The 23,204-nt window shown below is 36.9% G+C and overlaps 1 protein-coding gene across 1 annotated transcript in view; it reads right to left on the bottom strand.

Moving 5' to 3' along the window:
* TENM1 (teneurin transmembrane protein 1) overlaps nucleotides 1-23,204 on the bottom strand; it is a 938,436-nt gene that overhangs the window by 388,444 nt on the left and 526,788 nt on the right. Inside the window, exon 7 of the mRNA XM_036443384.2 lies at nucleotides 7,098-7,338. Within this exon, the coding sequence (XP_036299277.1) occupies nucleotides 7,098-7,338 (241 nt within the window). The remainder of the gene's footprint in view (nucleotides 1-7,097; nucleotides 7,339-23,204) is intronic.

Genomic DNA, 23,204 nt, shown 5'->3' with positions numbered 1-23,204 from the left:
CATTTAAAAGGATACTAAGAGAGGAAGTAAAATGGTGTTGTATGTTTTTCATGGGGGAAATCATGAACATAAAAGTAAAAACATCTTTAATTAGATGATGGTAGATATAGAAAGGGACAAAAAGTGAGAAGTTTCTTGTATATTATTTTTGGTATTATTATTATATCATCTATCAAGTGCTTATTATGTACCTAATCTAAGTACACTACAACCATTAATTTATTTACTCATCACAACAACCTCATGGGTAGGTGTTACTAGCACCCTTACATTAAAGATGAGAAAACTGAGGCATAGTGATATCAAGTAATATGACAAAGGTCAAATATCTAATAGATGGTGTATCAGGAAGTCTACAATAAGCTTTTTGGCAAGATGGAAGAAATGGATGCTCATTTCTAATACTTATCACAAAAGTGTCCTAAGAATAGTGTAGTAAACATGAATTATTTCAATTCCAAAGATATCTGCTAGATTTATCATTTAACTAAAGGCAAATATATAAGTCCCAAACCTCCCTTGTTAATGACTCTATCTCCCAGAAGGCAGAGAAAATGATAAGGAGACATATTTCTCTCACTGACTCAAAAAAGGGAAACTGGTAAGTTGAAGGTGATAGAAATCTTTAGGTAAAACAACCACTTTAGCTTAAAGTCCCTAAGTATATTATAAAGCAAAAAACTTAGACTTTAGGAAAGAAATTTTCTAAAAGGTATAATCCCATGTCCTGAGACACTCTAAAAAAGAGATGAACTTAAAGTTGGGAAGATTTTTGCCTATAAAACTGTGTGTCTGTACTGGGAGTTTATCATTCAGTTTAGTTTTCTAAAGAACATGTACGAACATATATACTATGGAATATTAGTTGGCCATAAAAAATGAAACCTTACCATTTTGACAGCATGGATAGTCTTATAGGGTATTATATTAAGTGAAATAAGTCAGTCAGAGAAAGACAAATAAATAGATTTCACTTACATATGGAATCTAAAGAATAATACAATGAACAAACAAAATAGAAACACACTCATAGATACAGAGAACAGACTGATGGTTGCCTAAAGGGAGGAGGTTGGGTGAAAAAGGTGAAGGGATTGAAAAGTACAGATTGGTAGTTACAAAATAGTCATGGGAATGTAAAGTGCAGCATAGGAAATATAATCAATCATATTGTGATTACTATGTATAGTGCCAAGCAGACACTGGAAATAATGGGAGAACATTTTTGTAAAGTATATGATTATCTAACGACTATGCTGTTCACCTGAAATTGATACAAAATAATATTGGATGAAAACTATAATTGGAAATAAAATTTAAAAACAGAACATGTACCAAAATAAAGAGATGAAAATCAAGGAAACCAATCAATGAACTCATATGCATATATTCATAACCCATAGACACAGGCAGTGGGTGGTGAAGGCTCGGCGGGTCAGAAGAGGGGAGAGAGCAATGGGGGGGAAAGGAGACATATGTAATACTTTCAATAATAAAGATTTATAAAAATAAATACATATAGCCCTAGCTGGTTTGGCTCAGAGGATAGAGCATCGGCCTACAGACTCAAGGGTCCCAGGTTTGATTCTGGTCAAGGGCATGTACCTTGGTTGCGGGCACATCCCCAGTAAGGGGTGTGCAGCAGGCAGCTGATCCATGTTTCTCTCTCATTGATGTTTCTCACTCTCTATCCTTCTCCCTTCCTCTATGTAAAAAATCAATAAAATATTTAAAAATAAATAAATACATACATATAAGAGGATGTTATGAAAATAAAACTAAGAAGTCATACCCCAAATGAGCCTGAAGCTTGAAAAATCTGCTAAAAGTGACTTAAGAGTTTGTTTTGTTTTTAAAAGTAGTAGAGGCCCAGTGAATGGATTTGTGCACTGGTGGGTCCCTCAGCCTGGCCTGTGGGGATTGGGCTGAAACTAGCATCTGACATCCCCTGAGGGGTCCCAGATTGTGAGAGGGTGCAGGCCAGACTGAGGGACCCAACTGGTGCACAAATCCGTACACCAGGCCTCTGGTATGCATATAAAATCTTTGGTTAATCTCTTCTTGCCCCCCCCCCCCCCCCCCCGCCCTCCGCCGGAGATTCATTAGCCTGTTCTATGTTTCCATGCTTGTGTGTTGAGTATTTGCCCCCTGGTGGTCAGTAAGCATCATAGCTACCAGTTGAATCGTCAAACAGTTGGACAGGTAGCATATTAGACTTTTATATATTTAATATATAGATGTTTAGAACAAGGCTAGGACAGATGTGCAACTCATACAAAATTATTGGATGACCAAGATTAAGGAGGCTTTCTCAATGACTCATTTCCTTTGTAAAAAGAATAATCATTGACTTACAAGGGTAAAAATAATTATCAATAACTGTAAATGGAAACCCAAGAGAGGTAACATGCTCATAAGAAGGCATTTAACTGTTCTAAACGAATTAAAATTATATCACAGAGTGGTCAGAGGTCTGGTTGATTGGATTCCCTACTCATAGTAGCTAAAGTTTCAAGACTGTAGTATAGTGAAATGTGTCAGAAGAAAGGAGACAGTAAATATTGACTTTGGTTTTCTAAAGGGATAAGAAGTCCCTTAGACTAGACCAAGAAACATTATGTTGAATGAGTGTAAAATTCTAGAATAGGTTATTTAAAAGGATGATTTATAAGCACTTAGAAAAAATAGTAACCATGAGAAGGCAGCATATATTCTCTAAGAATAAGTCATGTAGGAAAAATCTCATTTCATTTCTACTTTTGACATGGTTATTGGATTGGCAGATCAATGAAAACATATGTATGCTATATCTGGATATCAGCAAGACATTTGACAAGTTCTCTCATAATATGCCTGTGAACAAGTTGGAGAAACATGGGTTGTGTGTTTAGTAAAGGAATGGTACCTGATGGAAAAATGTCAACCTGCAGGAAGGTTACAGTGGCATGCCACAGAGCTCTGATTTTTATCTTGTCTTATGTACCATTGTTATTAACAACCTACATAAAAACAAAGAAATCATACCTAACAAACGTATAGATGGCACAATTATGATAGCAATACTATGCAAATACTTTGTATGGCAGAATTAGAGTTAAGCTACATCTCTACAGGTTAATGAATTGAAATCAAATTAGGTAAAATCAAGCCTCTAAATATATTTCCACCTGCCCTACCCCTTCATTCCAAACACACAACTTAAAATAGCTTCAACTATATAATTATGGATTAAATAAAGTGTTGCTTAGCCTCAAAACTTGTTAAAAAGTCTTAAGAGTTTAGTTAAAAGTATTCTCAATTTGTATCAGTAGTGGATGTGGCTATCAGAAAAAGCTGATATTGAAGTGAACAGCATTAATGGAAATAGAAGAAGGGACACAACTGATTGCTGGCTATTCCTAAATGAGTCAATCAAGGTGATTGTCTGGGAAGAGTTCCATCTAAGGCACTTCAGATCTACTCCCGGTCCTTGCTCAAGGGGTGGCCAAAGATGACCATGCTGGTGCTTTTATTAATCACAGAACCTTTGTCTCCTCCTAGCCTCAGCTGTCTGAGGGAATAACTGACAGGACTTGCCAAGAAATTTAAATGCAGCCTAGCACAAAAGAGGTGAACTGGGCTCATAGATTTCCCTCTCTTAGGTTTTTGAACTGAAGGGGAGCAGAATTTGCCACCCATATTTTCCTCTGACATATTTCTTATTTGGGACTGATTATTTTTAATTAACTGTAGACACAGAAGAAGCTTTGAAGTCCAAGTAAAAATTAACTTTTGCAAGAGTTGTTTACATGTATATGGGAAATTTCTATTTGTAATGGTGTTGACCTCTCTGTACCAGGAGGAGGAGGAGGAGTTAATCCCTAGAGACTATTTTTAAAATATTTTTTGAGAGAAAGGAGGAAATAGAGGGAAAGAGAAACATTAATGAGAGAAACATCAATTAGTTGACTTGTATATGCCCCAACTGGGTATGGGCCTTGACTGGGAATCAAGCTTACCACCTTCTGGTTTATGGGACAACACTCTGACCAACTGAGACAGTGTGGCTAGGACTCTCTGGAGACTCGCAACAACTGAGAAGGAATAACAACCTTATTCTCTTTCACTGTGCCATTCCTGATAATCTCCCATAACATCTTTTTTTTTGGTCATTATCTAAAGATTGTATTTAAGGTGATGGCTTGGCCAAACCCACTTGGGCCATTTCAGCAGGTTACTCAGTTTTCCTTGGTGTTTCCTGTGTATACAGGAGGTATACATATTATTAAACTTTTGTTTGTTTTTGCCCAGAGAGGCTTTTATTACAGCGTGGGCTCAGCCAAGAACTATAATAGTAAAAGAAAAATAATTTTCTTTTCCTATAAGATAATCAGATAATTAGCAATGGGTTATGCAGCTGAAGTGATGGAGTAAGAGATGCCAGGGGATACAGTGAAGTCACGTGGTGGTAATGGAAACCAGATGCTGTTAGAACAAGGTAGAAACTATGTGGTAGATAAAAAATATAATAAGCTGATGACACTATTGGACAAAGAAAGAGACAGAGAGGGGGCAAATATTTTTAGAATTGCTGAGTCATATTAGTGCGAGACCTCTAGGGCTTACCTGCTAGTGAGAATTTATCAAAATTTCCTGGATTCCAAGGAACAGAAGAAGACACTTGCAAATACTCCAGGCAACCTGAGTGACCTCTGCTCCTTGCAACCAAAGAGCCTCCTAATAACCCACGCCTACATTCAGCCTTGGTCATGACACTTCAATAGCAATTTGGACAAACTAGAGTGTGGGACTGGTGTGGAGAGAGATCAGGATGGATGATTTGAAACCAGTTAATTTGAGGAACAGCTGAAGGAACTGGGTACACATTTAGCTCAAAGAAGAGAAGAATCAGGAATACTGAAGGGATTTTAGGTGTAAGAGGGATTTTATTTAACCTGTGAGACCCTGGAGCCAGATCTGGGAGAAACTGGCAGAATTAAGAAGTGGGAGATTTTGGTTCAATAAGAACGTTGCAGTAGCTGTTTGAGATGACATGGAATGCCTTAGGAATGAGTCAGTTCCCTATTATAGAGATAGTATTTAAAGAGAGACAGGTGACCACTTAGTTTGGGTAACAATATTTCCTTTGAATTGTATAGTGCTTTACAATGTATGAAGCACTTTCTGATATACCAGCTTGATATTCCTAACCACCTGTTGAGACAAGCATATTTCATTCATTTTTTACAGATGAGGAAGCTGAGGCTCAGATAAGTTATGTTACACACCTCACGAGTAGGTCAGGTCACCCACAGTTACCTTTGATTGAATATACATGAAAATATTTTAAAGGATATATTTGGAAAATCCCAGCTGATCAGACTGATAGGTTTTCTAAAAATTCATCTTTGTGATACAGAATATGTTCTCAAATATACTAAAAAGGTACTCTGTGCTCAGTCTCACATGAAAACTTATGTTCTTCTCTGTGTCTTATAAAACTGAGAGCAATTAATACATTCCTTGCATAGATACAGAAGGTCCGTGGGTGTAGTTTGTACAAACATGCCTAGATGTACATTTCAAATAAGAATAGCTTTATCTCTTCATTTGCCAGAGCCCATTCCCCATCCTCCTTCCAGATTTCCTGTTATTTGGCTTCTTAGAGGAAAGGAGTGTGTTTGCTTGTCAGGATTTCTAGTTAGCCAGATTGCCCCAGTGTTTCCTTAGCTATCTGTTACTAGGCCCTGCAAAGGAATTAAAAGAAGAAAGAGTAATCACCAATGTTAGTGAAAACTCCTTAAAGATATACTGTACATTAATCGCTGTTTTGCTCACTTTAATCACCTCCCTGTCTTCAATTAAAAAATAAAAAAAGAACACTATACAAACACTATCAGTAGCACAGTTCTAATTGTGTTATCTTCACCATATGTGCTGACTGCTATATTTTCTCTTGGAAGATAGCAGAAACATCACTTTATAAAATTATGTAATCTAGTAAGTGACGGATGATATAGTTTCCTGGATTTGGGCCAAAGTGCTTTTGGTTTGTTGATGGTGACACATTCTGTTGCCATACCTGGCATTTAACATAATATGCTGCTTAGGGAAAAAAATAACCAGCCTTATAATGTGGGTTTATTAGTCCTCCCCTTTCTATTTCTATTACCAGATAGTGGGATAGAAATTGATCAGAATTTACACCAGACATTGCTTATGAAGTGATATATTACACCCACTGTTTACATACAAATGCATTTATAAAAAGTTTTGGTGGTAGATCTAAATAAGGCATAGAGAAGACAAGGGGGAGACCTTGAATTTGTAAGATAATAGAATACTGTGTTTTATTAGGTAATGTTTTTCATATTAATAGAAAGTTGTAATTTTCTATTTAAGATAGTGACTGGAAATGATGAACAGTATCTCAGTTAATCGCAGCTTGAGCTAAAAATGTATTATGATTTAGGGACCTAGAGCTGTGGAGGAGTAGAATTTTAATCACATGACAAAGATTTGAGGAGTGACTCTGGAAACTAAATACATGAAGTGACAGAAAAATAGAGGCAAACTTTTTTGCTCAAAAAACCAAACTTCATCCTAAAGGCAGAATCAAGTTTTTAAAATTACACAAGGACTTCCAATTCATGAAGCAAGTCCCTTCTTAAAATGTTGGAAGGCGACTTAATATTTCAAAGAGTCCTATAATAAATAAAATGCCCAGGATTGCTGTTCCTCCAATTGTGTTTGCATTTTTTCTGTAATATTACAGTTTCTTTTAAACAAGGGATGATTGTCTTTTAGTAGTTTGAGGAAGCAATGATAGTCTTAGGTAACAGCTTTGTTTCCTATGATTTTGTGGGTGTCGGCCTGTGGAATAATTAGGCATCTGTGGTTTCATCTTTTTACATGTATCTGTTCTGGCCTGTGTCTGCTGGTGGGCCTGGATCTAGATGTGTGTTCCTGTGTGTGCATCTGTTCTTGTGAAGGGCTCTGCATCTCTCTGTTCCAATGACTGTCTTTGCGGATGTCTATGGTAAGATGAGTTTCTGCACTCAGTGGAATCGTTGTCTGCTAATCCTTAAGTTTAGTGGGATCAGTAATAGTTCAAGTACCTGGTCTCCAATGGGATGTTGCTGTTCAAGACCCAGCTATTATGCAGATGAACTGAATCCTGTGTGCTGGTTGGAGGAGCTGGAGCAGCTGGGCTGGGCTGGCTGCGGGTAGTCATAGACCTCCTCTGAAGAGAGTCCACTGTAGGGGGAGGCTTCCTGGCACAGGTGCAGGCATGAGGAGGTGGCGGTGGCGGTGGGAGGGGCCTGAAGGTGAATTGGTTGTGTGGGCTGCTCTGCATGTCTAAAAGGAGAGAAGAAAAACACAAAATAGAGACTTACTCTCCCATTTGGCAGTCAGGAAAACACAGCCTGTCAGATTTCACATTTCAAAATAATATAACCTGTGACGTGTGGTGAGTGTTAAGTTTAGTCTCTCTGTAAAAATGTCACTTGACTTTCAAAGACAAGTGCCCACATGCTCATGAGATGTAAAGCATTCACAGTTGCATTTACATATAAACTCTTCAGGGCTATTGCAGCTAAAAAAGTAAATGAGGCCGCCTTACACAATTTGTCATAGTTTCTGCTACTGAACAAATAAATCATCAACAAGACACAGAGTTACAGAACAGAAGCGAGCCGATTTCCATCAGCTGCAAAAGTCGCACTTTGGAAAATACCAGTGAAAGGCACACATTTATTGCAAGGAAAATCATTCAACACTTCCAATATAACTATAAGACCACCGTCTGGCTCGCCTCAAAAAAGGATGCTAGCCTGCCTACAAGGTAGCAAATCCATACTTCAGAAAAGCAGCTCATAAGTGTGTAACTCAACTGTCTGAAACTAATCTGTCAGCCCCTCTAGTCTGCTACTTGTAAAAATAGGCTATAAAGAGTTTGTTCAGGTTATTATATATATTTCCATGGTCACCCAAAGCACACTCTGTAACCCCAAGCCCCCCTGCCACACCTTTCTAGGAGCTATGCCATATTAGCAGGAGCTTGGGCAGCAGGGACCCTGTTTGTTTTGTTTTGTTTTGTTTTTATTTGTTTGTTTGTTTCTGCCTATTTGCAGAGGAGACAGCCTGGGACAGACTCTGTTGTTGCTATTATTTTGTATGTTTCCACTGTTTTCCTGATAGGCACACGTAAAGACAGTGAGTTAGAATTTGGCCCATGAGCCGAAACCGGTTTGGCTCAATGGATAGAGCGTCGGCTTGGGGACTGAAAGGTCCCGGGTTCGATTCTGGTCAAGGGCATGTACCTTGGTTGTGGGCATATCCCCAGTAGGGGCTATGCAAGAGGCAGCTGATCAATGACTCTCTCTCATTGATGTTTCTAACTCTCTATCTCTCTCCCTTCCTCTCTGTACAAAATCAATAAAATATATTTAAAAAAAAAGAATTTGGCCCATGAGAAATACCCCAATTAAGCCCCTTTGAAAAGAAATTGCTACTGTAGCTGGTAGCCACCTCTCGTCTACAGGAGAAATATAATAGATGTCAAATGATTTCTTGTAGCACCAGCATGTTCTGGATAAACTTTGCAGACTGCAATGGCTTTGCCCCACCTCCCAAATGACTGAGAGTTGAAAAGCAGAACAATGCCAGAGACTTCTGATGCCCAGCAAAGGGCTCAGCTGGTTTGTGGGAATATATACTTTGCAGTGGCTGATCACAGGGGGGGGGGGAGACTCATTTCAGTCTTTCCACTTTAAACTTGAATTTTGAACACATCTGTATGATTTTAGTATTTAAAAATGACACTAGTGCTCCAAGAGCATGGCAAATTCCTCACTGTGTTTTCTAGTATAGGTGGCTCAATGAACTTGCTATATGAAAAATGGAATTGTACAAAAGATAGATAGGCAAGAGAGCGGATATGATTCATTTTATAGAAAGAATTTCTTTAGATAGTTAGCTACCCTCATATATTTAAAAGGAACTAAAATGCTTCATGAATTTTCCAAATCACCTCCATTATTCCAGGCCCAGCCAAAATCCCTTATCCACTAAAAAAAAATCATCACAAGTATTTAACATCTCATTAATTTTTTTAAACTCCTGGGCTTGTACTTGTAACCATTACCAGAAGCATGATTTCCATCCTTGGGAATCAAAAAAGCATTGAATGCTGGAACCCAAAGGGCCCTGTACATCCTCTCATTTGAAGATAAGAAAACTGATACCCAGAGAACTGCTTGTCCAGTGATACTTGTTAAGTGAGTGGTATGGTCTATATTATATCTCATATGTCCGGACTCTCTGGCCAGTGTTCTATTTACTATATTGCAGATCTCTGTGATGAGTTTTCTTCTCACCTCCTTAAGATTTAGAGACACAATCCTCCACATTTTCTGGATTTTTCCTTTATGACATGCCACCTTGCTTTGCAGTGATTTGTTTATAAGAGAGCTTATCTCTTAGAACCGTGGTCACAAACTACGGCTCGAGAGCCACATGCAGCTTTTTGGCCCCTTGAGTGTGGCTCTTCTACAAAATAACACGACCTGGTGAGTCTATTTTGAAGAAGTGGCATTAGAAGAAGTTTAAGTTTAAAAAATGTGGCTCTCAAAAAGAAATTTCAATTGTTGTACTGTTGATATTTGGCTCTGTTGACTAATGAATTTGCTGACCACTGTTTTAGATTATATCTTCTTAAATTTAGGGGAAAAGGCAGGGTGGTGTAATGCTATGCAACACAGCAGAGTGAAAAGAACACAGAAGTTTGGGGAACGACAAACTTATGTTTGAGTTATGCTTCTGCTATTCTGAAACTTTAACCCCTTCTTTGTAAAATGGATACAGTATTTTTTTCCTAACAATTACATTGAATTCGTGTAAAATGTGCTTGAACAGTGTGTCAGTGGCCATTTGTTCTTAGTAGAAGTATGACTGGAAATGACCATAGGGGTCCGTGCTTCTCCATTTTAGAAACAAAGAATCAAGGCTTAGAGATAAAATAACTCATTTAGTCACTCAACATGTATTAATTTGTCTGCCTATGTCTGATGATTCCCAGCCCAATACTCTTTCCATTATACTATTCCAGAAAATAAACGACTCTCTTCTCTGAATGTAACACTTACCATTCTTACAAATTTGGCTTCATAGATTGCAAAATTACAGTATCCAATTGATATCTCATGTTTTTGTCTATGTTCCAAAATAGAGTCTGTGTTTCTTAAAGCAATATCATCTACCCTGGAACTTAGAGTACCACCTTCTTTGTTCCTTTGGAATTTTCATTCTGATGTAGCCACTGGATATCTATTTGATAGTTTACAAAGCAGTAGGTTTCGCCTGGGAGGTTTCCATAAAACGTATCCCAATGTCATGGAGAAGATCAATGATACCCTGAAGAGGGTGCTTAAGATCATTCCCCTCAGATATATACAAAGAGCAGCTGTGAAACACTCTGCAGATTTGCCATTTAAATCCATGAACTTAACAACATAGGAAATGGAAGCAAAGGGTGGGAGTCCAGAGTTAGAAGAAGAAATCAATTTTAGGTCTTGGGTTCAGAACACCTCCATACGATATATATGCTATCTATATATCTATTATTCTAATCAGTAATGTTTCTCTGAGTACAGTTGTTCAAAAGAAAGCTTCTATTTATTACAATTATTCAAAAGAAAGAACCAGTCATTATCATCTGGATTTACTGCTTGCTGGATTTCCTCAAAATCTTTGCAACTCACTTATATTTTGAAAAAAAGAGAGATAAAAATTCTACTTCAGTTCTACTTTATCAAAAGTTAAAATCATTGTATTATTATAAAATACTATGCCATTTCTGCTGCAGGTAAAAATGCCGTACATAGTAATTTTGATTCTCTCTCTCTCTCTCTCTCTCTCTCTCTCTCTCTCTCTCTCTCTCTCTCTCTCTCTTTCTCTCTCTCTCTCTCTCTCTCTCTCTCTCTCTCTCTCTCTCTCTCTCTCTCGATTTATACCTATTTTATTGTGTATTATTATTTCCACATTTTAAATATGCAGAGGTTTCCCTACTTGTTAATAATGTTTTTAAAAGCTTTCACAATATTGGATTGTTGCACTGAGTGGAATACCTTAAGGACCTTAAGCCCTTATGAAATGCAAATCATCTCAGCTTCATTTTTTTTTTCACCTCAGGAAAAAGATGGGAAATGCACTTATTTCTTCCCAAATGAAGTAATTTAATCCTTGGGCTCCATGAAATGGGATTTCCCAACATTAAACACTAATGAAAAATATATTAGGGTTCAGTGTCAGGAGCTCTAGAACACTAGGTATAAGGGTAAAGAGTCACATGCACTCACTTCCAAGTGTATCTGGCAACCATATATTTCTGTGCCCAGGAAAGATGCAAAGCAGAAGGGGGAGTAGTGATTATGCATATGTGGATATCCATAGTTATAAAGCTTTTAAAAGTAAATTAAGTTTTCAGATGGAAAGGACCAATTCAAATAATATACTGGGATAGGATTCAGTTTCAGATTTGAGGTCCTAAAATAACTTGGTAAGAAAACCTATCCTGGGGAGTGAGGGTGGGAAGGTGGAGATATTCCTCCAAACTGAATATCCAAATCCAAAGCATGTTAGGTGTTCCAGAGCTGTTCAAAAAAGTGTAAGTGTAAGTCTTCAGAAACATTACCTTTGTCTTCAAAAGGTAAGAGGGAGAAGAAAATTGTCCAGTACACCTTTTTCTTTTTTTTCTCTCCTTTGCAAAGAAACCTTATTTTAGATCATGTGTCAGAGAAACTTTTAACCAGAAATTAGAATATCTTTCAGAAACATCATGTGGGAACTTATCAGAGTGTCAATCAGGTTTCCTTGCCCCTTTCATTTCGTTAGCACACATAGTAAATTTATCTGTAAGGCAATGTTTGCACTTCTAATATTCATGATACTGTGTATCATCATACTTTTGCAAAGGGCTTATGGGAAAACAGAGTTGGGACATATGACCTGAAGTTTGCCTGTGAAAGTGGGTGGCAGAACTTATGAGTTAATATGAAGTGGTAGAAAGAGTGTTATCAATTAGACAAAAGCTCTAATAGTGGATGTGGATAAGACTCCTAACACAAGCGATGAACTAAGATAGCTGGTGTACATTTCAGGTGTATGTATGTATATGTTCATTTTGTGTATTCCTACATGACTTATTGAGCTGTATGCAGTTTTCTTGACTCAATATTTTTAAAATCTTTATTGTTAAAGGTATTATGTATGTTCCCGATCTCCCATATTGACCTGTTCTAACCTGCCCCCATCCACCACCCAAGGCCTTTATGACCCTATTGTCTGTATCCATGAGTTATGCATATATGCATAACAGTTCTTTGGTTTATCTCTTCCTACCCACCAACCTACCCACCTCCTGCCTTCCCTCTAAGTTTTGTCAGTCTGTTCCATGCTTCTATGTCTCTGTATTTATTTTGTTCATTAGATTCCACATGAATGAGATCATGTGATACTTGTCTTTCTCTGGCTTATTTCATCTAGTATTTTGAACAGATGGAGTCACACATATTCAAATAAAAAATTATGTTATGTTCAAATTGTTCTCAAATATACCAATAGCATGGAACAAATTAATATTTTCAAAACAAGCTTTGGCCCTAACTGATATGGCTCAGTGGAGAGAGCATCAGCCTGCGACTCAAGGGTCCCAGGTTTGATTCTGGTCAAGGGCATGTACCTTGGTTGCGGGAACATGTCCAGTAGGGGGTGTGCAAGAAGCAGCTGATCAATGTTTCCCTCTCATCGATGTTTCTAATTTTCTATCCCTCTTACTTCCTCTATATAAAAAACAGTAAAATATATTTTAAAAATAAACAAGATTTATAATAGAACTAAATAATTTTCTGTAGGTATTAAAATAAATATTGTCATTAATACAGTAATAAGAAATACTAGTAGATCACGATTTCTTTAAAAATTTGACCAAAGTAGTCACATGTCTAGTTTTCCCCAGACTGTGGTCTTAATTGAGCCTTCTTTCTGTAGTGACATTATGACAATACCCTACAAATGATTTTTCTCCCAAATTACAATGCAGTGTATGTTGCCAAAAGGGACACATATATACCTAGAGCTCTATAAAAAGGTTACAGGGAGACAGAAAACACATCTGCACTTATGGACCTTAGCTTGTGTTTCATTATCCCATTGGCCAAAGGGGGGGATAGTTCAACAATTCTTCCTCTGAAATTCCAGAATTGAAAAAAATCCTGAAAACTGAATATATTTCTGATTCAACTGGTGGCAAAACTTGATCTGAACTGATATGAGAATATGTATGGTGTTTATATATTTTATATATCATTTAGTGTATTTTCATATATTTAGTTATAGAAGTATTGATATATTTTGTTAAGGAGTGCTGGGCAAAACTGGGTGTCACACATCTATAAAATCTGAAAAATTCTAAATTCTGAAACAACTGGACCCCAAAGGTTTTGGATAAGGGATTACATATGTCCCCATTCCCCCTCATGGACCTTTTCTAACCCACTCCCATCTACCACCCAAGGCCTTTATCACCTGTATTAGCATTTAACCACCTCCTTGAGCTCTTATGAGGCAATATTAATTAATGCTTACTTAGATCTTGGTAATCTATAAATGAGCAAGGAAAATCAGGAAACTAAGGACTACTGCCTTAACTACTTATGTCAAGTCTCTCAAGCTATTTGAAGGCCTTTGGTTCCTTGGGTTGCTTTTCTGAGCTATTCTCCCTTCTAAGCAGGAAATGATATTTTTAAGAAAGGTTTAAAAAGGAGGAAAGGTTTATTATTAATATTAATCATTACTATGAATTCTAAATCTATATTACTACTTTAAAGCACTTTCTTGTCACAAGGAGCTTTCACAAGAAGGCAGTTTATAAATTTGCATGTTATATAATAGCTAATATCTATTAACTTAATAGTGCTCAGTGGCCATCAAATTAGTCTTAAGTGTGTCTCGCTATGGACATTTCTGTTCTCAACATTATAATACGAATGTAAGAAAATTGGTTTTCTGAAGAAAATTGTCTGAACAAGTATGCCTTATTATTTTTCTGGCTAAAATAATAGTGCCCAAATATTAATATACTAGTATTAATATATCATTAAATAAAAGTGGATTCATTAGTTAAGTCAACCATTGTATTGAAAAATAAATAAAGGCTACTAAGTAGCTAATAGTTAATAAATATTTATGTACATGTAAGATCAAGACACACACAACAATAGAAAAAAGGCAGAGGCGGAAGAAAGAATGTGCAATTAATAAAACAACAACAGATGACTGCAGAAGAATCACAGAAGCTCTAAGGAAGGCTAACAATAGATTACAATGTTTTCCAGTTTACAAGATTTCAATCTGGTTCTGGATAACTGCACTATGTCAGGCTCCTGAGCCCTGCAATACTATGGACTGTCTTTGAGACTGCATAGTACATCCCCTTTAAGGACTCTGAATGGCCCTCTCAGTTAGCCAGCAAGTAAGAGAGTATACTCTATTAATTTTTGTCTATTAGGCTGATCTTTGTTGCAACCACTAGAAATAAAGATCAACACTGAAGCACCTACGCTCTTTTGACATGTTTGTACTGAAACTCATATTTGCACTTCAGTCTCTCCATAAGCTGATACTTATTTTCAAAGGATGTGCTACTCTACCTCCAGAAAGTCTAAACTTTCTATTTTCTAGGCTTCATTAGTCTCTCTTGTTTTCCAGTGGGTTGTACAGACATAATAGTGAATCAAATATTCATAAGGCTGTCCTCCTCCAATCCATTTCCCCTGTCTCTGTTATAGGGGAATCCACCTGTGCTGTACCCTGTATTGGCTTTCCATAGTGCAATTAGCCAATCTTAGGCATCATAGTCAATATTTCTGTCAATAAATGGCTAGTTTGTTAACTCAATCAACTCTCTGACATTGATTAAGACAAACAAACTAGAACTTCACAACAAGAAAAAAAAAAGAAAGGACTGTGGCTAAATTTTATTTTGCTTAAATGATTGAAGTGTTCAAACTACCTAATTTCATTGGTTGTAAAAATATAGGATAGATACATTTTTGCATATATTTTTAGAGTGGTTTGGAAATGTTAGAAAATGTATTACCTATTTATTTTTCTCAGTAGAATGGCAAAGAGCTCTACTTTACAGCACAATTTGGAATTTTAAATGTCAAATTCCAAATATTACTAAATGGTATTAATTAACAATTAAAATTAGTGGTTGGCCAAAGCCTTTTTCACTATGGTCTTGAAGGAAACTCTGTTATCCATTATATATCATGAAACATGAAATAGGTAATTGCCCTGTTTTATCTTATGCTGACGATGATGCTGTGGCTTCTATTATTAGGCAGCGAAGTATGTCAAAAAGAAAATATAAAAATGTAATGATCCTTAAAAGTTCATATTTAGTTTATACTCAAACTAAAGTAGTATGTAGGTATTTCAATTATTTTTATTCCCCAAGTTCATTATTTATTTGCAAGTAGATAATGGTGGGCTATAAATTAATTGATAGCAAGTCATTTAATAAGTTAATTAATAATAAATATTTTGAGTTTTCATTTTCAGAGCTTCATTTTTATTAGACTACTAGAGGCCCACTGCACAAAATTCATGCATGGGGGGAGGGGGAGTGTGTCCCACAGCCCAGCCTGCACACATTCCAATCTGGGACCCCTCCAGGGCTGCTGGCTCCCAACTGCTTGCCTGCCTGTCTGCCATTTTGCCCCTAACCACTTCTTCCTGCCAGCTTGAACATCCCCTAACCACTCCCATGCCAGCCTGATCAAGGCCTAATTGCTCCCTGCTGGCCCAATTGCTCCCAACTGCCCTCCCCTGTAGGCTTGGTCCCCACAACTGCTCTCCCCTGCAGGCCTGGTCCCCCAACTTCCCTCCCCTGCAGACCTGGGTACCCTCCCCTGCTGGCCTGGGTCCCCCCCACTCCCTCTTCTGCCAGCTTAGTCACCCATAACTGCTCTCCCCTGCTGACCTGATCACCCACAACTGCCCTCCCCTGCTGGCTATCTATGGCAGCCATCTTGTGTCCATATGGGGGCAGCCATCTTTGACCACATGGGGTGGCCATCTTGTGTGTTGGAGATGGTCAATTTGCATATTACTCTTTAATTAGATAGGATTATAAATGGCCACTCTATATTTGTTCAAAAAGCAATGGAGGAAGCCCTGGCTGGTGTTTCTCAGTGGCTAAAACCTTGGCCCCACATACCCAAGGATGAGGGCTTCGATTCCCAGTCAAATGCAGATAGCTAGGGTAGGGAGTGAATGTGGGAGGCAACCATATGATGTGCCTCTTTCACATGGATGTCTGTTTGTCTGTCTCTCTCTTCCCCTCCCTCCCTTCCACTCTCTAAAAGTATCCCCAAGTGAGGATTAATAACAACAAAAAAGCCAATGGATTAAAATAATTCTAATGTTATTTATGAAAATGTAGCTCAAGGTTTAAAGCACAAATCAAGAAAAGATTATGACTGTGTCTAAATTTCTAAGAAAAATATTTTTCAAACTTCCACATGTTAAACAATGAGGGCAAGTTAAAGTAAGAGTAATAATAATAATAATAAAAGTGAGAGACAGGAAAATCCTAGAAGATAAAAACTAAGCATGGAGATCTAGGAAAGGGTGGGGAAATGTTTAGCCCCTCCACTCCAAACTTTTATTTTCAAATAAAAACTGCAGAAAAAAAGTACTGATTATTATTCTTTTTTGTTAATCCTCACCTGAGGCTATTTTTCTATTGATTCAATGGGAGGGAAGGAGAAGGAAAAGAGAGAGAAACATCCATCCATGTGAGAGACACATTGATTGGTTGCCTCCCGTATATGCCCCAGCTGGGGCCTGGACTGGAGCCTGCAACCAAAGTATGCAATCTTGAATGAAATCAAACTCATGACCCTTTAGTCCTCAGGCAAATGCTCCAACCACTGAGCAAAACTGGACAGGGCAAAAGTACTGATTATTAATCCCACCATCTAACCATCACTGTCTAGCTAGTTGGTGAGAAAGTTCCTCTATACCTGTAGTTCCTCCAGCCCCAACATGACTTTAGAAACAAAGGGGACCCATGTACATCCAGTGGAGAAGTGGAAAGGAGCTTCAGAACCTGTACTTGGAAACTGTATAGGTACATAGCCCCCATCTGGGACAATGAAAAGAGATGTCACTGTCACAAAAACTAGATGATTCTCAAATGTCACCCATAGTTTGCTCCACTGCTCTAGTTCAGCAGTTCTAGGGTACATGACCCAAACATACCAATGTTTGCAATCACTTGTTACTTACAATTGAGGACTAAAGTTCACAGATGATTTAAAATTGGTACATGAGAGTGGTACCTCTAATAGTGCCATTCTCACTGAGCTGCACTTGGATGGAAGAGAAAGGGATGGGGTTACAGCTAGTTCTAGGAAATGGGTACAATTCTGATCCTATAAGCCATTTTAATATGTGATTTGTGTAGACACATGCCTATAAAATGTTTCTTTGCATACATACCATGGGAATGATAAAAGTTTGGTTATTCCTTTCCAAAATAAAAAGTTGGGGAGAGGCTTTGGAGAAAAATCTTGGTATTTTCACAGGAGTGTTTTACATATGTACATGTTATTCAAATATGTTGGGGCCAAGTAAATTGAGAAATGTGATCTTGATGGTTAATGTTAGACTACTACTGGCAGCTGTCAACCTTTTTGCCTGATATATTCTAGGTTACTTAAGTAGTTTGCTAAGAGGTATGAGCTGGAAAGTGACAGTACCATATGAAGTAAGTTTTATTTCCCCTCTTGTATTTAAACAGTGCATCTACTTGTGTTATATAAAGATACAGGTCTGAATCATCTTTATCACTCCAACACACTTAGCCCATAATTTTATTCAATACAAGATTATAATTTTATTTTAAAAATTAATTAATTTGAACAAATTAAAAAATTTGTAGTTTGAATTCAATTACATTTATTTTATATAACAGGAATAATTATAGTGAGTATCGTGGGAGAGAGTTTTATGATGCCAAATTCTTATTTGACTGAATTCTTCATATTCCTAATAGCTGTTTTGGCATTGAGTGGGCACAGCCTATATCTGAAGTTTTCTGCCTGAAATGTTTATTGATTAACTCCCTCATTATTACAAATTTTCATTTTCCTATTTTTCAACATGTTATTTTAGTGAGATGTTAAACAGAGTTCTTCTTTTTTTGGAGAGGTGCCAACATTAAGATTTATTACTAAGTTTCCCTTATAAACTTTTTATTTTATTTTATGTTATTTTGCCTTATAAACTTTGATTATGCTAAGCTATGCATATTTAACTATTTTCTTTTTCCTTCAAAATCTGATTCATTTCCTCAATTACATTATTGCTTATCTCCTTGGCCTCCCTCCAATTTTACTAGGTCTTTATGGTTCCCCAAACAAAATGCAACATTCTAGATGAACATCACCCAGAATTCAAAAAAGTTATATGACAAATTCTTTTTAATGATGTCTTTTCACATGTAGCCTCAAATTACATATAGATTGCACTTGAGACCTCATTAATTGGAAGATGGCTAATGAAGTCATGAGAAGGCAGCTCAATTAGGAAATATACTGATATATTGATATAGAGGTGTCTGCTAGTGGGTCCAGTGAAATGTCCATCAAAATAAGTAAATTAGTGGAATCTACTAAAAGGATGTTAGACTAGATTGAAAAACTGGTAAATTCAGACAGGTTCATCCCCACCCCCACCCACTGAGATTTAATGTTTGAATGCCTTAGGAAAACTAAAAAATTATCTCATTTCCAGGGGAAGAAAGTCAGCCTGCTAAAGAGAAGGAAAAAAGAGATTATGTGTTGAGGAAACTATGAATATACACTGACTGGCCAGATTATTACGATATCTGAATGCGTAATAATCTGGCCACTCAATATATATGTATATTAGAGGCCTGGTGCATGAATTCATGCATGGGTGGTGTTGGGCCAGCCTGGCTAGGGGGAGAGGACATGGACAGTTGGCTGGCCTGCCTGCTGGTTGAACTCCTGGTTGAGGGGACAATTTGCATATTAGCCTTTTATTATATAGGATATACACTAAGTGGCCAGATTATTATGCATTCAGTGATCATAATAATCTGGCCTCTCAGTGTATGAGATTGCAATAATAAATATAATGGTAATTCTAGAAATAAAGAAAATATTTCAGAGGTAGTGCTTGATAACTGTTTCCTTGAAGAAAGAATCTTAAGCAAGTTAATTCTTAGTTAAGGTCATTTAAATAACTTTTTCCAAATAGTACTCAGGGGAAACATTTTATGGGTGATAGGTGAGATGATGAGAGGGACAGAGTATTAAACACTGCTTATATGAAGCATATTTCTCAGAGGTCCCTAGTAGTGCTTGAATTTGGTGAATGAAGGAACAGACACTCCTTTCTATGTATTAATAGTGGCGCCTATACCAGACCAAACCACAGTGTCATCCTGGTTCGTGGCTGCATATGATGACAATCTGGACTTGATTCAAGTTTGCTTTTATTTTGGTTTACTCACCAACAGCAAATAAGCACTGCAAAGGATATAAATAAAACTAGGACACAGGCAGGTATACATGGCTCCATGCTGCCTCTCTTGTACTTTACTAAGGCAAGCCTTGATGGGGTGGACTTGCTAGTCAGTACAGAGTTAAGATGTCTAAAAGGGTGAAAGCAAATAATACTGTGAAATTGTTGTCTCTTATACTCCCAGCTTCATTAGCATTTGGAAACAGTTTATGTAAAGCATAATTCTGTTACTCAGGAAGTCATATGCAGGCTTAATATCCAGCTCCCTGAACTTCAAATTCTTGCTGTGGCAGCACCAAGGCAATTTCCTTTTATCTGTATGCACAACACAGGGCCTACATGTTTCCAATTTATTCCCACTTAGGGGATTTCCCTAGGCAAGTTTGGCCAGAATCTACCATACAGCTTTCTAGTAGTAATGATAAAAAGTCAGTTGCAAGTCAAGATATAGAAATATATAGAATAAGAGGTCAAATGTGACCCATTACTGAAATATGATTTCCTTTGAAGTAGGGCTCATATCTTACTAGCATGCTATTACTGCTTGTAAAACTCAAAAGAAATTATGGAGAGGCTAAAGTAGAAAAGAAATTAAACTTAATTAGTTGCAGAACGCTTTGTATTTGGAAGTAGAAGACAAAAAGGAGAGTGTCTCAATGTCATTTGTTTATTTTCAATAAGGTGAATAAAGTATAGAACACTTTCTCTACTATTAATCTACTTATTCAGATAAAGTACTATATATAACATGTTTAAATTAGTAAGTTCATTGACATTTCCAAATAATACAGTGGTTAAATTATAGACATTAGGATCAGATTAATCTGGCCATCAATCACAGTTTGATCATGAGCAATCAAACATCTTCAAGTCTCTGTTTCCTTATCTGTAAAATAGGTATGGTAATAAACATTTCAATGTTTTGTGAGAATTAAATGAGGTAATGTGTATAAAACACTTAGTAGAGTGCCTGGTACATAGTAACTACTGAATACAATTATTAAATAACTAATCAACTATTGAACCCCCCAATCTATAAAATTCAGGTACCATCTAATAAGTAACTTCAGAGGAAACCTATCTGATTCCAAGATATTTGATTATCTTAAACTTTTCCATACTAGTTAAAAAAAAAACATTTTACAATTTTCACAGGTTTCTTATTTCCTTCCCAACAGTTCTAAGAAGCTATTATTGAAGTCATGAGTCAATATGGGAACAGTTGACTTCTATCCTTTCCTCTTTCTCCAAGCTATGCCAAACACTCTTTATTGATTAGCTTTCTTATTATGCTTTCACTAGTTTTTACTTCACATAACAGATTCTAGTTCACAATTTTAAGTGCTCTAAGTGTGTTCACTTGCATTTTCCCCTATACTAAATGATTTGGGGCATACGCACATTTCTAAAGTACATATTGCAATAACTCCTTAGGACTTTAACATGAGAGCAAAGGATGTGAAGAAAAACAATTTTCATGAATACAACATTAGTGCTTTGCATTTAGGAAGCAGCTTTCATCTGCATCTCTCAAAGACCTTCACAAATATTATTGGATGCTTTATTCACAGGGTCAAGCAAAAAGCAAAACTGCCTTTCAAAGAGTTCCCTCAAAGTACATAAAACCCCACGAGGGAAGGAGCTGTAGATAGCTGTTAAAGTGCCAGGAATATTCAGAAACATTTTGAAATATTATATAGTAAAATACCACTGAACAAACTATGATTACTACTGAAAAGCATGGTCTTCCATAGGTATAGCTTTGTTTTTAAAGGTTGTTGTTTTTTTTGCTGAGAGAGAGAGAGAGAGAGAGAGAGAGAGAGAGAGATTTGTTGTTCTACATATTTATGCATTCATTGGTTGATTCTTGTATTTATTGTAAATGCCCTGAATGGCAACCTTGGTGATTAGAGCCTGAGGACCCGGGAGTCTCAGGTTCAATTCCCAGTCTGGGCAAGTGAGGGAAGCAACTAGTAGATGTGTCTCTCTCACATCGATGTTTCTTTCTTTCTCTCTCTCTCTCTCTCTCTCTCTCTCTCTCTCTCTCTCTCTCTCTCTATATATATATATATATATATATATATATATATATATATAGAGTTTTTCCCTTCCCTCCACTCTCTCTAAAAATCATGGAAAAAATATCCTCACTCCTCAGGTGAGGATTTTAAAAATTCTATATGATTTTACTTATATGAGATACCTAAAATAGTGAACCTTTTAGAAAGTGAACAGTGGCTTCCAAAGGTGTACAAGGGTGTAGGGACAAATGCAAGGGGTGGGGGGATACTATTGTTGGATGGGTATAGAGTTTCAGTTTTGTAAGATAAAAAAGTTATAGTGATTTGATGCACGACAAAGTATAATATATACAATTAACACTGAGCCACTATTCTTTTACCACAATAGAAAAGACACGCCATTCCTTTATTAGGTAAATCTTTATTTTACATCAGCCATATGGTCATATTTTGATAGTGTGGGATAGTGATATCACTGTGTCTAAATTGTAATAGATGAATGATTACACAGTCACCATCATGGATCTTGCTGGTAACACAAAAACTGTGCAGTTCTTTGTCATTTATGCTTTAATGGGTAAGGATAGTTGTAATGCACTGAAGTGTAAAAACATATACACTCTATTTCTTAATTTATACAATAGGAAGAGAATACAAGTGATTGCATTAGAAAAAAATGGGTTTATCAAGTGATGATAAAAGGAAAAGCCATGTGTGTACTATCACCCATTTTAGAAGCATAAACTTAGATACTTACATACATAAAATGATAAATAGACAACTCTATTTATTAGATCAGGCTTCCACAAAAAATTCCATAGACTGGGTGGCTTAAACAACAGAATATTTTTTTCTCACAGTATTGGAGGCTAGAAGCCCTAGATCAGTGGTTCTCAACCTTTCTAATGCCGCAACCCTTTAATACAGTTCCTCATGTTGTGGTGACCCCAAACCATAAAATTATTTTCGCTGTTACTTACATAACTGTAATTTTGCTACTATTGTGAATTGTAATATAAATATCTATGTTTTCTGATGGCCTTAGGCTCTACAGCAGCAGTTCTCAACCTGAGGGTACAGGTTGAGAACCCGTACAGGGTCGCCTAAGACCATCAGAAAACTCATATATTTACATTATGATTCATTAGAAAGGTTGAGAATCCCTGCCCTAGATAAAGGTGACAGCATGGTTGGTTTCTGGAGAAGGCTTTCTTATTCTCCTGCAGATGGCCAACTTATTGTATTTTCACATAATAGGGAGAGAGAGAGAGAAGAAGAGCTCTCTTATGTCTCTTATTCATACATTCATTCATTTAATTGTCTAAAGTTTTACATATGCCTCCCTTTCCCCCAACTGACCCATCTCCCAGCCATTCCCACCCCGGGCAAGCTCACACCATCCCAGTGTCCATGTCCATTGGTTATGCTAATAGGCATGCATACAAGTCATTTGGTTGCTCTCTAACACCACCCTCTCCTCTATCATTTGTCTCTGGATCTATTCTTGTTCATCAAATTATGTTGATATTTATATTCCACATATGAGTGAGATCATGTGAAATTTATCTTTCTCCAACTGGC

This window comes from Pipistrellus kuhlii, unplaced genomic scaffold (assembly GCF_014108245.1).
Source record: "Pipistrellus kuhlii isolate mPipKuh1 unplaced genomic scaffold, mPipKuh1.p scaffold_m20_p_19, whole genome shotgun sequence".
Lineage (NCBI taxonomy): Eukaryota > Metazoa > Chordata > Mammalia > Chiroptera > Vespertilionidae > Pipistrellus > Pipistrellus kuhlii.
The sequence above is the reverse complement of the archived record's forward strand: the minus strand, read 5'-3'. Positions and strand labels throughout refer to the sequence as shown.